The sequence below is a fragment of the Eucalyptus grandis genome, chromosome 6, assembly GCF_016545825.1.
Source record: "Eucalyptus grandis isolate ANBG69807.140 chromosome 6, ASM1654582v1, whole genome shotgun sequence".
Lineage (NCBI taxonomy): Eukaryota > Viridiplantae > Streptophyta > Magnoliopsida > Myrtales > Myrtaceae > Eucalyptus > Eucalyptus grandis.
In genome coordinates this window covers 31,510,578-31,528,180 of record NC_052617.1, presented here as the reverse complement: position 1 = coordinate 31,528,180, position 17,603 = coordinate 31,510,578, and the positions used below count along the sequence as shown (strand labels likewise).

The window sequence follows — 17,603 nt, the reverse complement described above, 5'->3', positions numbered from 1 at the left end:
TTTGTTGCTTGGTATATGAATATCGAGGGTGAGTTGGTTGGACCGTTGAAAGGTTTTGATGGTGATAGAGATGAGTTGATGGACAAGATTATCGACTCATAGCGAGTAGTTGGACTTGTGTACTTGTAGATTTTTTGGCGTCAAAGTGTAATATTGGAGATAGGTCAACCTAATCCCCTTCACAAAGCTTATGCATTTTGCGTGGGATGTTGTATTTAGGATTGTAATACTAATGTTAATATAAAAAGGCATGCGTACATTAATCAAACTCCTGCAATTTATTTGTATGGTATGCTGTAAATACTTTGTTGTGCTTCCACATGTAAAAAAAAAAAATTAAAAAGTAAAAAGAACAAAATGCTCTATAACTTAGGGTAAATATGTCATACGGATAGAATTTCAGAGTTTTTTGTGTTACAAAAAAAAGTTTGGATTAAATGCATTACGGTTGGTAAATTTCGAAAATTTTCATGTAAAAGAAATATGGAGTAAATTTGTCACTTTGAACAAAATTTGAGATTTTTCGTGGGGTTTTTTTTTTTTTCCTTTATTTTGAAGTTTTAAATTGTCGAAAAATTAAACAGGGGTGAATTTATAAGGAATGTATCAATTTCGATTGTTGCGTAATTTAAACAACGAAATTTCAGGGTCAGATCTCAGGAGCTTATCATGGACTGCAGTGCAGCAGGCCATGAGTACTCCCGGGAGAATATCTTGGGGCTTTCCTCGACTAATTTAAATTAAAAAGGGAAGGAAGGCAAGGGAAGGGAAGGGAGGTGGAGTTAAAAGTACAGTGGCTGGGTGCTTGGTTCGGTAACAGCTGGCCCCTGTCCCTTTTGAATACGCAAATGCGCCACACGTCCCCCACCCCCACCCCCACCCCCAAAATGATGCCCCCTCATGTCCCCTCCTCCCTCTCCCTCTCCCTCTCCTTCTCCCTCTCACTCTCTCTCCTCCCCGTCCCCCCGCCTCCTCGTCCTCCGCCACCGCCATCGCCATCCCCGCCGCCGCCCCCGCCGCCGACTCTCCCTCAGAATCGCCGCCTCCGCCGACTCTCCCTCCTCCTCCTCCTCCTCCTCCTCCTCCTCCGGCTCGAAGCCCGAGGTCGTCGTCACCAGAGAGCGCGGCAAAAACTCCAAGCTCGTCAACGCTCTGGTCTCTCTCTCTCTCTCTCTCTCTCTCTCTCTCGCTCGCTCGTCGTTTTCGGTCTGCATTGCGCTTCGTTTCCAGTTTGTTTTCGGCTCGTTGTGTGGCGCCTCGGTTCTGCACAGTGATGTGTGTTCGCTCCTGGTTCTTTCGCTTCGTATCGTTAGCGCTTCCGATTTCGGATGAGCTTCTTGACTGTTCGGGTTCCGTGCGGAGTGTCCGGAGTGTTGGTCTCTCGGTGTTTGGTTTTGAATCGAGTGCGGATGTTCCGATTTAGGTGCCGGATAGAGATGACGATGCGAACGACGGTTCGGGGTTCAAACGGCTCTGTTTGCTTTGTGCGCCTGTGGTGGTGACATTGGCTTGTTTTTTGATCGTCGGAATCCTTTGCATTCTCGAAGGTTTTGTCTGGTAGTTAGGTGGTGAATTTAGCGAATTGTGTGAAATTTCATGTGCCGGATGCGTGTTCATTGCTGATATTTTGCGTTCTTTTATGTTCAACTTGTGCGTTGCTGATTTTTGTTTTCTTCTTTCGAAAGTAGCAGTACTCATGGGTTGTGTTCAGTAATTTTTTTTTTTTTAACTGAGTTCACTTTTACCACTACACCGCTAATGTGACTGATCACATGGACATCAAAGTTTTTGGCATGGCCAAGGAATAGGGGGGTTGTTTTTTAGGCATGGTAACGATAGGGCTCATAATTGGGCAGCATTTTGTCGATTTTTATAATTCACAGAATTCTGAAAAAAAAAAAGAAAAGAAAAAACTTCTAATAACTTGCTACATGGGATGGCAACTCTTGTTTATGGTCCCAAAAGAAGAATAAAGTTGATTGGCAGAATGATGCACATCACAGTAAATTCAGCCAATAGCTATTTGTAATCTTCCATTGGCATATCCAGTTCCTGCTATTGGTTTGCTGTCTTAATCGTTTGAGCAAGGATACACCTGACCAATGGATGCTTAGGGTAGTTTTGTAACTTTTCCACTAGATAAGATTGCTATAATTACCACTCTGGAAAGATTTTTTTTTTTTTTCACTCTGTATAAAACTTGTTTGCATATGAAAACCCCTTCACAGGGATGTCTAATTCGCATGCTGCTATTTTGGAATATATGACTTAAATCGGTTGCTGTAGTTTTTCAATTTGTGTTCTTCTTACCCATGCCTCCATTTTGGCCCGAGTGCATTGTACTCTGTTTTTTTCGTTCCTTTCTGCTTATATTTTTTGGTGTTGCCCTGGGAGGAGGAAGAGCAAGAAAGGCATGGGGTGATAGGATAGTTTTATTTTTTAAGTATTACAACATTTCCAATTTTTGACGCTATTTTTGAAATGTTGAACAGCATAAGCATGGCATCAGCTGTCTGGAGCTTCCTCTTATTGAGCATACAAAGGGGCCTGACCTCGATAAGCTTCCTTCAATTTTGGCTGGTTAGTATCAGATTCCTATTTAATGATGTCATGAAACTTTTTTCAATGTAATATCACGAAGAACAGTTCTTTTTTTTTTTGGGTCTAAGAACAGTTCTTACAGCAGACTTCTGGCCGACCATAGGCATGTTCCATGAAAGCTTGCTTTTTGGCCTTCTATATGAGGAGTTCTGCTGAGTGCTTTTCTGTTATTATTTAACTGACTCTCTCTCTATCCGCATGCCTTGTGTCATGCACGAATATGGGGTTTGTCTTCAAGTGAAATTTCCTTTTGCCAAGACAATTATGTTACCTTTGTTTTGTGCCTCTTAGGTGCTATCAGCCTATCCTAGCTATTTTCGTGCTAAAGAGAACAGTGACAACCTATCTAGACATTGAATCCTTAGTGACCTTACCTTCATTATGAAACAGCAGAAGCCATGCCTTGGTTTCTGGTTACTATAATTTCTCTAAATGAAAAAATGACTGCTTTTTATTGAGATCTTTCTTTCTTTTTTACTAGATTTCCGACCATGGGTGTCTGTTTGTGCATACATTCTATCCAAGTTTTGACATGCAAACTTACTTTACTGATTCACATCTTCCTTGTTTCTCGATGGCAGTAGATGATGCCTTTGATTGGATTGTGATTACTTCCCCTGAAGCTGGTTCAGTCTTTCTAGAAGCGTGGAAGTAAGGGTTGTTATCTTTTATTTAAATTGATTGGCTGTAGAAAATAGATATCTTTTGCTGATATTGAAGTAGATGGTTAACATGTTTTCTCCTATTGCTTCCTTTTGTGAAGAAAGCATAAGGGTAAAAGTAGATAGAGCATTTATCTCTTACATGAATTTAAATTATGCCCATCTTCATTATATCGTTTTCTCCTGCGCTGATTTATAATCATCAGGTCTCAATGTTTTGTGCCATCCTTTCCTCTATAATAGGTTTATTAATTTTTCCAGTTATTCTGAATAGTTAAACTAGGAGAATTAAAACTATCACGTTTTCTTTTTCCTCTCAATTTTAGGTGCATTGCTTGCCTGTCTAAGCAGGACAACGATTGTGTATGTTTTTTGTTTTAAGATGGTCCAAAGAGATCTTGTGAGAAGATCTTTTAGTTTAAGCTTATCTAGTGTGTAGCGCTTCTTATGTATACTGATTAGATGAAACCTGGTGCTAGGGCTGCTGGAACACCCAATGTAAAAGTAGGTGTGGTTGGAACTGGTACAGCTAGCATCTTTGATAAAGTAATGCAGCGCGACGGAACACTAAATGTTGCTTTTACACCATCGAAAGGTATTCGGGCACAATCAGTTTACATGAGTACAAACTAAAGTTAATTGTCTATAGCCAACGCATTGACTTATATCATCAGATAAGTCTGTATTTTTCTGTATGAAGGCTTGCATAGTCATGTGGTGCTCTTTTCTTTTCTGCATTGTTGTAAAAGCTAGGATTAATAGTTGCAGATAATTACCTGCTTGTTGGTTGGTGTTCTTTGCAATTTTTTGAGCTTATTAGCATGTCTTTTCTCCCCTAATTTCTTATTTGGGAGCTTTACACTGCAGCAACCGGTAAAGTCTTGGCTTCAGAGCTTCCGAGAATTGGCAATAAAAAATGCAGAGTCTTGTATCCCGCTTCTGCAAAAGCTAGCACTGAAATTGGTATTTGACATTTCCTCTTCTTGGCTTCTTTCTTAAAGGACATCCGTAGCACCACTTTTAATTGAATGACATTGCTAAGTGCTCTCTCTGTTTCTTGTGCTGAAAGGCTGGAGACATGTTCAGCATATTTATCCTATGATTGCTTGTAAAAGGACTAGACTTATATTGGTCAATTCCACATGATTAATGAGCTTGCTAACCTAGCAGATGATGTTCTAAAAAATTGATGGCTAAGTGAGAAGTCATTAACTCCCTCAGATGATGCTCTTCAGTAATAAAAAACTTTGTGGAATTGCGGGTACTAACCAAGGGCCTTTATGGTCTCCATCGTCCTCAGGGGTTGTGCTGCTTTGTTCAGATATAAATTTTGGGTATCCTATGTCACAACTTCCAACTAATGAATGTGTGACTTTTTTACAATATTCCTTCACCTCTTCCTACCTGGGCATTCATGTATCTTACAAGTTTAGTTAAGGCATTGAATCATTTTATCTGCATATTTTTTTCAGAAGAAGGCTTGTCAAATCGTGGATTTGAGGTTACAAGGTTAAACACATATTCCACGGTAAGGTATATCTGTGGTTCCTTTCAGTTTACTGTGCTTACAAGCTTTTCTTTATTCTTTTGCTTGTTTCATCAAATGCCATTTTGTCAACATTTTTCATCCAGTAGTTATAGAAACTATTGTGTATACCGGTCGTATCCTCTCTAACTTTGCACCATGGGTTCCCAAACCACATTCCCAGTGAACCCTGCAGAATATGTGTTGTCTTATCACATGAAACAATTATACTGGCACTGGGGATCTTTCGTGGTAATACCCTGTATAGTTAGGAATCGTACAATAAACTTCCATGGAAGGTGCATGGAAGGCATATCGTTTAAGTGAGTTGTCTAAAGAATAATAGCCCACTGATAATGACTTTTGCTCGAAATTAATTGCTAATAAATATCAGTTGATTGTCTGATCCTGATTGTTCTCACCTTTTCGGCTGTGCAGATATTAGTGCATTGAACAACCAGATTTGGTGATCAGTGATAGTTGATTCATGAATTACTATATCCAAGCAAATACGAAAGTACCACAATTCTTTTACCTACTGACATCTTGTAATTCCTTCCAGATACCTGTTAGTCATGTTGATGAGATCATTTTAAATGAGGCACTTTCTGCACCTGTTGTTGCAGTGGCTTCACCCTCTGCAGTGCGGTCAGTTTGCATCTGCTTTCTTTAGTAATTACAAATAATTTGGTTGAGCTGCTGGACATGATTATCACGTTAACTGGGGATTGCTATTCAAGGTCCTTTGGTAGCTGATTTAATGGTTTAACTTTACTATGGTTCTATTAAAACAGGAGTTATGGGATGAACTCTGGTGTTTTTACACTCTAGATTCATTTATAATATGTTGAACAGCTCGATCACATACTTGTCATTGTTACGACCTCATCCTAGCATGAAAAAAGAATTTGAACTGTAGTAGAGACCTGTTTAGTAACTATTATATTCTCGAGAATAATTTTTGTTCAAAGATAGTTTTTTCTGATTCTATTCCCTGTACGAGTTTCTAAGCATTTATAGACGTTTGATACTTGTACAAATTTTCTATTCCGAGACTAAAAAAAGAACAGAAATGCGTTTAGTACGACTATCAAAATTTTTTTGTCTTATATAATTTCTTTTAATTTTTTTAATAATTTTGAGATTTTTTTTTTCCCACTCTTCTTCTTCCTCCTTTAGCCAGTTGTCGAGGCTAGCTAGATGAGAGCTGACGACCTCACCGGCCTCAGGGGAGCCTTGCTGGGGGCCAGTGAGGTCAAGCCTTGCCTTGGCTGGGCGAGGCTCCAGCAAGGTCACCGGTCACTGCCGAGACCAGCGACCGGCTAGAGGAGGAAGATGAGGAAGAAGAAGAAGAAGAAAAGAAAAAGTTGAAAAGAAAAGAGAGGAAAAGAAAAGAAATTGGCTTGATTCTAGAATTGTTTTTGGGAACAAAAAAGTTTTTTTTTTTACTTCTTGATTCTATCCAAATCTATTTCCGGAACAAATTTGTTCGCGGAAATAGAAAAATTAGCTGACATTGTTACCAAACGGATTTTTGTTTTTTGTTTTTTGGGAACAAAAGAACAGAAATAGGCAAGAATTAGCTAGTTACCAAACAAGCCCTAGGTGGTTTTCTTCTATTGACTAATTACCCACAATTGTTGCTGCAGTGCATGGCTCAACCTTATTCAAGAGCCAGAGTCGTGGAATAATTCAGTTGCATGTATTGGGGAGACAACTGCTTCGGCTGCCAAAAGGTTGGGCCTGAAGAAGGTCTTCTACCCTAAACATCCTGGCCTGGAAGGGTAACTAATTGATTTTTCCTGCCAGCATTTAAATTGTTTTCTCCTTCTGGTAACATTGTTTCTTCTTGTCAGGGCAAGCTTATTGCTTCAGGAATGTAAGGCCAGGATGTTTCTCTAGTGGTTGCTTTTCTTCCATTGGTTGTTTGCTTCTGTTTATATCTGTTTTGAGACTGGCAAACATTTTAGTTAGATGCAAGTTGGTTGCCAGGCACCATCATATGGTATTTTCAAACAGTAATCTATTGAGCCCACAGATGCAGTTCACAATTACCATTAAATGGGCGATGTGTGCTTGAAGTTAGTTACTGAACAGAATTCTCTTGGATGGCATCCATCTAATGATGCTTGTGTTAACCTTTTCTTACATTGTCCTTCAACCCAATAAAAATCATTTCCCATTGGTAACTGAGATTCAGCTATACCGTGGTTAAAGGTCTTCTTAGGTAAAGTAAATCTAAAGTATTGTATCTGTTTGTATAAACAAAATACTGGCTAAAGGTTTAGAGAGCACATGGTTTGTGATTTACTAATTGCATTTCAACAGGTCAGGCAATGAAAACTCTCTTTAGAAAGTCACACCTATGCTGGGGCGTGTGATGCGATACTTGATACTAATCAGTAGCCTTACTAGCTTCTTGGGGGTTGACATTAAGGTCAATTCCCCAAATTTGCAATTTAGATAGTGTATGTATTGATGCATTCAACTCCTCGACATTATCATTGGATTCAATTGAAGTATATGTGCAGAGAATTGTACTCTAGCTGAGCCCAAATTGATGAGATATGACTCTAAATCTTAATCCATGATAACCGAAATATTGGTCCTCTTATTGCAAGTAGGCACTTTTATTTCTCTATCACCATTATCTCTTTTGCATTAAAGGAACAACATAGTGATATTCTTGATCCATTTTTAGTCCTTGGCATCGTTTCTGTCATCCAAAGAGATTGGAGATCTTAATGGCTGGATTTCTTTTCTTGAACTTGCTTAGATATTGCTGTTTTCTTTTCTAACTTCTACTGAGTATCAGGATCCTCCTCCTTTTTTTTTTGTCAAGATGAGTTCCAAACCATCCCAGCTATCATATCCCTTCTTCCTTCCTGTTCAATTTTCTTAACATCTACACTCTTTGGTAGGTGGGTGGCTAGCATTCTTGAAGCCCTGAGAGAGAATGATCGGTTGTAGGTGGTCTCGATCATTCAGGTGGTTTACTTTTGGGATCATTTGTGTTTTCCATTTTCATAACCTAGAGAAAACTGGGGGGATCTCTCAATTGCATACTTTATTTCAGGATCTGAAAAAGAAGCTACAGTAAATGCGGCTTTCGCTACTTAGGAGAAGGTGGCTTCTGTGCCATGCAGTTCCAAAATCAGCAACAAATATGTCAAATTCGGAAAAGCACTGATGGTTTCTTGCTTTGGGAGCTGTCGGCCAAATCGGTTTGGTGGCGGGATTTCCCAGGTTAGGATGAGGAGATGAGTTAATTTTTTCTATTGAAGCTCATCTCTAGCTGTATATCCAACTTCTTGTACTGACTGTTAATTCATTGATTCAACATCAAGTTTTTGGTAGCGAGCCATCTGATCTTACCCTGAAAGCTTCTCTTATTACCAGGTAAACTTCTACAAGAAACCAATATTCCTTTCTGGCCGTGTTATAGCAATTTGGAAAATTAAGTTGTAGAGGTACCTTGATAGTCACCCGCAATGGATAGTAATCATAATTGGCATCTTGGCTAGTCTCCGAAGACGGGCCTGCCACTTGCGGTTCCCACTTGCATCCTGCTCGGGTCAGGGTGGCGGGCTTGCCCGCTGAGCATGGTACCCAGCAAATCTGCAAATATACAAAATCTTAAACCAGACATTCTCCACCCGGTGATTTAAAGTTTGTCAATGCTGGACGCGCCTTCATTATTCCCAGTTGAAATCGAGCTATAATACTGTCTTAGCTGTTGTGCTAGAGGTGGCTAATGAGTGCGTCATGAATGAGTTGGATCAAATTTACTCATTTAACTCACGTTGACTTATATATTTTCTATATAATTTAGATGACTCATGCCTAATTGAGATTAATCCAAACCGATCCACTTAACTCTTTTATTTTATTTTTAAACTTATGCCATACTTACCAATTAAGTAACAATGACACATGACGCGATATAACATGTCGATACGTCGTTTTCAAAAAAAATAAAGATCGACGCGTTGGAATACATGTATATATATATATAATAAATGATCATTTTTATGATTATTACAATCAAATTAATTTGATTCATATTTACAAATAAATAAATAATGAAAAAAGTCTACAATAAATTTACACTAAATATATTAGTTCATCATTTATTAATACATTTATTATTTTAATTTGACAAATTTCATTTCATTTCAATAACAAATAATTCACATTTTGGACTCGCATGTCAAACGTGTCGGAAGAGGAGGAAAAAAAAAAAAAAAATCTTGGGGGTCGAGTTGTGTATTATGGGAAATGAGAGTCGGAAGAGAAGTGAGGATTAAATTTTTATTGTTATACTATTTATTATTTTATTATTACTTTTTTATTTTTTCACATATATACGCTTTGACCCCTCAAATTTTTCAAATTGACCTCACGTGTTGGAATCACGTAACGGAAATTCGCATGTTAGAATTCCGACTAAGTGTTGGAGAATGTCTCGAGTGTAGGAGAGTGTCGGAGAAATTGATCACGTGTCGATTTTTCGATACGTGTTGACCGATTGATAGAGTGTTCAAGAATATCGGAGAGTGTCGCATATGTCCGACATGTATCGAAGTGTAAGTGGTGGTGCTTCATAGCTTACTAGAGCAACCATTCCATATCTCACTAAACCCTAGTTCCAATCTCTCCTCCTTACTTCAGCCTCTCTCGCCTGACGACACAGCCCGAGGTCTCTCCAGTGCTTGACGTCCTTTCTAGGAATCGCTGCACCAGCTCTGCATTCTGCTGCGATGCTGCCAAACTCCTGCTCCTCCCCTTCCCCCTCCCCCTCCCCCTCCCCTCCCCCTTTCTGTCGTTGCCTTCCTCGGTGCAGTCCTCCCTCTCTAGATCTTTGAGTTTCGTTACTGAATGATGCTGCACATGCTCCTCCATACCAACCTCCACTCTGGCGTCATGTACGCCAACCGTACCTCTAGCACAGCATATTGGCTGCGTCGTGAGGTCGCCAAGCGTGAGTGCCTCGCCGCCAGTTCTTCCTCATCTGCAAGGGGCAGGAGTAGTTCCGAGTCACTTGCATCATCCGCACGAAGCTCTACCTGGTCTAACAAGTTGATTGGCTCGACGTCTAGCGATGGAAGTGATATTCTGGGGAGACTGACAGCGACTAGCAAGGAGGAGAGAGTGAAAAAGGAATGAGAAATCAGCGAAGAGAGAGAGGAGTCATCTGAGTTCTAGCGGGTTCGAAATAGGTTCTAAACCGAACTATCTAGATACATTTATTTTAGGCTTTAGATTTTAAAGAGATTTGAGGTGATTTATATAAGACCCATTTCAAAAAAGTTAAGGTCATATATTAATTTAAGGCCCAATTTGACAGGTCTATGTTACACCTAATTTTGAAAGATCTCAAAATTCATTAATTTTTTCGTACTCTCTTTCAAAGCCCCTTTCATCACAACGAGAACAAGAATGGGACAAGCACATGGATGCGATTATTATAGCCCACCTAGCACAGAGACTCCCGTTGATAACTCCTCAAAGCTTTACCAAGCTCAAGCCTGGTTTTCACTACAAAAACAGACGCTCTCAACAACATCCGCCGCTGGCAGTGTATATTATTACGAGTAAAAGCAAGGTGAGATCTGCAGACGTGGTATATAGTGCCAATCCATGCAAAGCTTCAAAAGGGTTTTCGAGAAACTCTACCCTTCATCACTGCGTTGTCCAATGACATCTTTCTATTCCAATTACCAATCCCTTTGTCCACATAAAAAGCGATTCTTGCGTTGACAGTAGCACCACCAAGCGATTCGGAAGAGGACTTGCACGACCATAACAAAAGGAGGACAAGTCAGTCTCCTTGTCTAACACCTTCTCTTGCCAGTAAACCTGACCAAGGGCATGATACTATTGATTGTAACTCGTGATGGAACGTAGAAATTACTCCGGTGTGCTAGCAAGAACTTTTGCGATGCAACTTTCTAATGGCGCAAGACAATATCAGTCCGTACTCAATCATCTTGCATGCATTTATAAACCTCAAGGATTTGCCAAGAAGCAAGAGTTTATGATGTCTATGCGGGAAGGCAAAGTGGCGATAGAATACGTATTTACTACCTTGTTCCAGCTGAAAACTGGATCAAAGTCTTCTCACACTTGAATACCCCACCCATTTCGCCAAAATGTCTCTCAACACAATATTTTTCACCAAAAGTCATTCTTCAGCTTTTAGTTAGAGGAGTCAGGTTTTGTGGTGACTTTGGATAACAAACATACAAGCAAATAAGGAAATGAACAACTTTACTTCGAACCAGATTACGCAAATACAAACCATGCCGGAATTTAATTGACGACAGCAATTACAAACAAACCAAACATAAACAAACTCTGTCGGAATTCAATTAACAACAAAGCCAAAGAACGCCAAAATAAACATACATGCTACAATTTAAGTGACAACACGAATCTACAAAATAAAAGTACAGTATAGGAAAGTAAAGATAATTGGAGGATAGCAAATTTGTTTGATTTGTGCAGGGATTTTCAATAGCCAATCAGTAGTAATATTTACAGTGGTTGTGCCATAACAGCCTCCGAGCAGTTTTCAGTGGTTATATCCATATTCCTCCATCTTCAAAAGCCTTGTGCCCACGCCTTCTCATGATGCCATGACCTTATCCTCAAACAGTTATTCCGTTGAAAACATGTGCTTGTTATTCCACATTCCTAATCATTTCGCTTTTCAGTAATTTCAAACTTGTAACTACAACTTGATAATCTTCATGAACTCAACTTCCTCCTTGGTACCATGATAGTTTGCCAAGCCCATTAATCGATAAATTTGTCGAACATTGTTAGCCATATGTTAACATATATTGACAACTGATCAACAATGATTATTGATATATGCCAATACTGATGTCGATTTTTTGGATTGTCAATAATGGGTTACATGCTCGACAATATCATATTGCTACCACGCCTATCAGGTTTTTCAACTGAATGCGTCTTGCTTCGACTTGCAAGTAGCAATTACATGCTTAGACTTGGTCATTGTTTGGTGAAAACGCTACTGTGTCTTCTTGCTCCAGGCTATGACTGTTTGTTTACTTGCAATGAAAAGTCCAATTTCTACTCCTGGGCCTTTTCATTTTCTAAGTCTAAGCAGATAAAAAAGAAAAAAAGAAAAAGAAAAGGATGTTCCAAACATTGTAATTGCTACTTGCAAGTCGAAGCAAGACGCATTCAGTTGAAAAACCTGATAGGCGTGGTTCAAAAAAGATTAAATCAAATAGATTAAGTTGAGTGAACTGCGCATCCGGCGGGGATAGCTCAGTTGGGAGAGCGTCAGACTGAAGATCTGAAGGTCGCGTGTTCGATCCACGCTCACCGCAATTTTAATTAAACAATAAATCAACCTTTTTGTCCTTTCTTTTTTCGTGTCTTCGTTTTGTATATTAATTCGGTCACAAATTTTCTATTAATCCTATGAATCTCACTTTTATACCTCTGAGATAGTTTGGTTCTCACTTTTGGTGGTAGAGAATGAGAGAATGATTCCATCATGGTGGGAATCAACCACTACATTCCATAGAATGGGATCCAGAAACCGCCCATTGGTCTATGGACCCACCTAGGAGTTAGACTGAAATGTGGAACTTCTTCTCATGTACAACATTATCGGCTCCTAATTTTTGAGTGGGTCCATAAAACTGGTTTGCTTGGAATTGTGGAACTTCCTCCCACGTATAGCTATACAATCACTTGCATAGACAATAGCCATAGTTCAAAAGAGTACTCAGGCCATCTATTTTCTCGACTCTCCAAACAAATTTCAAAGCCCTAGGAGAAATGAGAACTTTGCCTACCAGCTTTTTGGCAAAACAAGAAAATCATAATTGGCTTCGAAACTAGAAAATTAGCAGATGAAAAGAACACACTGTGTGTCAAACTTTCCTACTAATCCTATGAATCTCACTTGTCCTTTTCTTTTTCATGTCTTGGTTTTGTATATTAATTTGGTTAGGACTTTTCTATTAATCCTATGAATTTCACTTTTATACCTCCAAGATAGTTTGGCTCTCACTCTTGGTAGAAGCGATTGGTTCTACCAAGGTCAAGATTGCTCACTATGGTTCTATAAAATGGGATTTGAAAATTGCCCACCAATTCTGTGGACCCACTTAGTGATCAGACTGGAATGCGGAACTTCCTCTCACATATAGCTTTACTTGCTCCTAATTTCCAAGTAGTTCCATAGAACGGGTGTACTTGGAATAGTGGAACTTCCTCTCATGTATAGCTATATAGTCATCTATTTTCTCGACTCTCCAAACAAATTTCAAAACCCTAGGAGAAAAAAGAATGCTACCTACTTGCTATTTGGCAAAACTAGAAAATCATAACTGTCTTCGAAACTAGCAAATCAACATATAACAAGAACACATACAGCAAGAGAGGGCCGGAGGCGAGGCCACGATTGCGATGCCATGAATCGTAGCTAGAGATGAGAGCTCAACTGAGAGGCAACTAAGAGCAGGGTGAGGCAAGTGAGTTAAGACCAAGATCTCAGCTTAGGATTTTGATTATGAAAACATAAAAATTAATATGTGTGAGTGTGTGTACTGATTCTGTTCGGATGGTCTAGATGGGCGGTTCCTCTTGGAAATATTCTTTGATATCATAAAAGATATCGATTCTCATTACAAGTTAATTGATTCAGTTAATCGGTAATTAATTCAGTTAACCCATGATTGACTTGGTAAAATGGGCAAATGTAATCATGTATATTTTTTCCTATCTTACACTTTTCTTTCTAGCATTATAAATAGAATAGTTTACATGTACAAATATACATCGCAATACAAAATACAACTCAAATAGAGCAATGTACATATACAATAATACAAAGTAATAAATTATACAATTCCTCCCAAATACTCTTCATTTTTGTCATAGTAGCAAAGCCTTCCATCTTGGCCTAGCTTCCGCAATCTTTGAATTGCCTCAAATTCTTTTTTGGCTAGTTGTTGCAATCCCAATTCTAGAATACAAGCTAGCCACCGAGTAGGAATTCAAAGCCTTTTTTCGATATCATGGCAAAAAACACCAATGATGCCAAGCCTTCAATGGAGGAAACTCTCAACTTCCCTCAACAGGTTAATGATCCCACCCATCACCAAGGTTCAAATGAAGTTGATCAAATTGAAGAACAATGTTCGTCAACCCGGCAATTTGCACCTATTCTAGTTCAAGTCCTTGGCTCGATCCCATGGCCCCATGTCAATTGGTATCTAGTTCAAGGCCAATTGGTCACTAGGCCAAGTTACACATGGGCCCAACACAGCCCATTTGGAGAGAAGAATAGTCTAGACCTTGGAACTTGACCTAATGAAGGTAAGCCACATTCACTTCCATAGGAGACTGGCCCGAATGGTGGATCAAGTTGGACAGCACCAGGTCATAGACCCGGATCCATCTCACTGGGTCTAGGGACGAATCCCTACCTAGTCATCCAACTCGAATACCTACCTCATGCATTTCTGATGAGCAATGGCCGCTAGAGCCCGAAGCTCGGCGACCCACTCCGCAAGTTGCCAACCAATGGACCAAAGCTGCAAATTATCAACCCACAGCTCATTAGATCGGACAACTACAATGCTTGGGCTTGAGACTTCTAGTGTGCCCTTGTCACCAAAGACAAGGATGACTTCCTTAATGAAGCTATTCTTTACCCAATTGACAAGTGTCGCTAGCGGCATTGGTAGAAGTGCAACCAATTGGTTCACACTTGGATCAGAAATTGCCTCTTTAGACATCGCTGTTGGACTCCCATCGACCAAGGACTTGAAGACGATCTAGGATAATGTCCACGAGATGTATGGGTGGCTTGATTACATTAAGCTATTCACAATCACTCAAGCCCTCTCGGAATTGAAGCAAGGGAACTTCTCAGTTATCGCTTGCTTCAATTTACTCTCGGCTCTATGGAACGTGTTCAAGGCGGCCCAAGAATAGTTTGAGGGACTCGAGGTGACGCTTTGTCAATACTGAGCAATGAAGGAAAGGGAGAAAGCGACTCAGTTATTACTAATACTGAATGAGACATACTCACCTTTTCGGTCATAGATCTTGGTGACGGAGCCGATGCTAACACTCAACCAGATCTTCCAACTAGCCATCCAAGAGGAAAGCCAGCAACTAGCCACGATCGAACTCGCAAGGACAGTTGAACGCGTTGCCCTCCTTGTTGGTTTCTAGCCTAGCCAAGCTACTGCATGGCATCCATGGAGTGCTTGGAGGCATTGTGGGCTTTGAGAATATCGGGTGAGCTACGACTGTGAAGAATGAAAGAGAAAAAAAAAAAAAACCTAAAGAGCTTCAAATGGTCGACCACAATCAAATGAGATCATCTAATGATCATAGTTCACCTATATATCCGCCCAAATCCAATGATAGCTATCAAAGGAGATTGAAAGTTATCATTCATCTTTTCATCCACCCGAATCCAACAGCAACTATCAAGCTATGTTGGCACTAGCATATAGGCCATCTAATGGCCCACAAGGTGCCACATCATCACATAAATCAAGTGGGCAAAATTCAAAAAGTCAAGTAAATATTGTGAATATTATAAATGTCTGCATCATATCATTGATACATGATGGAGACTACATGAAAAATCGGGTGATAAGGACAAAAAAGAAAAAGAATTTTCTCCTTATCAGATTTCAACATAGTGGATTGATGGGGCGCACCAACCAATTACCCAAGATCAGTACTAGAATACTATGAAAGCTTTGGGTCAATTAACAACAAATGCCAAGATTGCAAGCTTTTCATGTAATTTTATTTGCAAGTTGAACTCAATATCAGTTGATGCATGGATAATTGATTCGGGTGCTAGTAACCACATAATTGAACAATTATTATCTAATGTCAGTGGAATTCACGCTCATATTCAGGATGTCTTCCAAATGGAAACAGCACTCATGTCACCAAAATTGGCACTGTTCATCTTAATTCTAATATTATCCTAAAAAATGTCCTATACATCCCTGATTTTGAGTTCAATCTCTTATTCGTCTCAAAAGCTTGCAAAAATAATTCGTCATGCCATAATCAGTTCCAACAATTGCTTCTTTTAAGACTTTTTGACTAGCAGACTAATGAGCTTGGGTGGTATTGCACAACGGCTATATTTTTGGACAAATTTCCCTTGATTTATTAAATAAAAATATTTCTTGTAATGCCATTACTAGTAATAAAAATCTATTTCTAATCAATACTTGGGTCACAGTGCACGTTTCCCTTATTCCAAATGTCCAATTTTCCTTTAGCAAAACAATTTTGGACACACTTTCCAATATGCACATCTCTAGCCACTAATGCCTTCTCCTTACTTCATATTGATATCCGGGGCCTTTATCACACTCCAAATCATGACAACTCATGTTTTTTCCTCACCATGGTGATTATACTCACACCACTTGGGTTTTTCTTATACAATCCAAGGGCCAAACGTTTTCCATTTTGTCAAAATTCCCCCCTCTCATCAAAATCAATTCAACAAATTTATCCAACAAATTCGTACAAATAATGGATGCGAGTTCTTTACTATGGAATGTGCCTCTTTCCTATCCTCTCAAGGAACACTCCACGAGAGGTCTTGCACTTGCACTTCCTGACAAAATGGAGTTGTTGAATGGAAACATCAACATCTTTCAGAAGTAGTCTAAGCTCTTAAATCTCAACCTTCGATTTCTGAAAGTTTTTTGGGAGATTGTGTGGTGACTATAGCCTATTTGATTAATTGCACACCGACTCGGATTCTCGACAAGCGAACTCCTTTTGAGTTGCTTTATTGAAAGTATTCAAGGACTAATCATCTTAGAGTATTTGGCTACTTATGTTATGCAACGACTGTGGGCCCTTGGGATAAATTGGACCCCCTTGCCATTTTGTGTGTTTTTGTCGGATACCCTCATCTACAAAAAGATTATAGAGTTATGAAGATTTCTACGTAGCATTTCTTTGTGAGTAGAGACATTATCTTTTAAAAAGACACCTTTTCCATTTTAAGAGACAAAATCTTCATCATCTATCTCAACATCTGATCATCATCCTTTTTTCTTAGAAGAGGACTTATCTATAGAACCTCAATACGTACTCATTACACCTAAGTAGCCTATACCAATCACAACAGACTCATTACACTAGCCAGTTGAATCACCGGCTTTCTCACATGAGGAGGATCATACGTTTAACTCTTTAGTGACTTCCTCACCACAAATTCATCATGAGTCATCCCCTGCAGTCCCTGAAGAGACAAGAGTTGAGCAACCTCGATGTTCTAATCATCATATCCAACCCTTGACATGGACGAAACACTACATATACCCTACATAGGATTCTCCAGGTACCCAATATCCTGTATCTTCATATGTTTTATTTAGTCGGCTATCATTAGAGCATGTGTTGTATTAGTTGAATTTTCGAAGAATATGGACCGGCTTCTTATGATGAGGCAACATGTGACCCTAGATGACAACATACTATGGAGGCTGAACTAAATATTCTCTAAAAACCATACTTGAGATATTGTTCCACTACCCCCACATCGTAAGCCCATTGGCTATAAATGGGTTTACAAAATTACATTCAAGATAAATGGTTCCATTGAAAGATACAAGGCTCACTTAGTTGCAAAGGGATTCACACAACGGGAATGTTTTGATTATCATGAGACCATTTCTCTCGTGGCTAAGGAAATTATTGTTCGCTTTTCTTTGTCTATTGCTACCATTTGCAATTGGCCACTACATCAAATGGATGCCCTCAATGCC

The 17,603-nt window shown here is 39.4% G+C and overlaps 1 protein-coding gene and 1 non-coding gene across 7 annotated transcripts; both read left to right on the top strand.

Annotated features, from left to right (window-relative positions):
* The first annotated feature begins 823 nt into the window (after window positions 1-823).
* LOC104451865 (uroporphyrinogen-III synthase, chloroplastic) lies at window positions 824-8,645 on the top strand. 6 transcript variants are annotated; one of them, XR_005552269.1, is made up of 12 exons: window positions 824-1,155; window positions 2,493-2,580; window positions 3,183-3,252; window positions 3,743-3,858; window positions 4,131-4,226; window positions 4,736-4,791; window positions 5,351-5,436; window positions 6,438-6,572; window positions 7,710-7,776; window positions 7,865-8,034; window positions 8,136-8,187; window positions 8,313-8,645. XR_005552269.1 is itself a non-coding variant. In XM_039315924.1 (10 exons), the coding sequence occupies exons 1-9, from the start codon at window positions 901-903 to the stop codon at window positions 7,756-7,758; spliced, it is 951 nt and encodes a 316-aa protein (XP_039171858.1). In that variant the 5' UTR covers window positions 824-900; the 3' UTR covers window positions 7,759-7,776; window positions 7,865-8,134. The 6 variants fall into 6 exon arrangements, 2 of the variants coding, with proteins under 2 accessions (XP_039171858.1, XP_039171859.1); XR_005552267.1 differs by lacking the exon at window positions 8,136-8,187 and having other exon boundaries at window positions 8,188-8,645; XR_005552268.1 differs by having other exon boundaries at window positions 8,136-8,645.
* Window positions 8,646-12,079: 3,434 nt separating this feature from the next.
* TRNAF-GAA lies at window positions 12,080-12,152 on the top strand. Its single transcript has one exon. It is a non-coding gene; the product is annotated as a tRNA-Phe (tRNA).
* The last annotated feature ends 5,451 nt before the right edge of the window (window positions 12,153-17,603 follow it).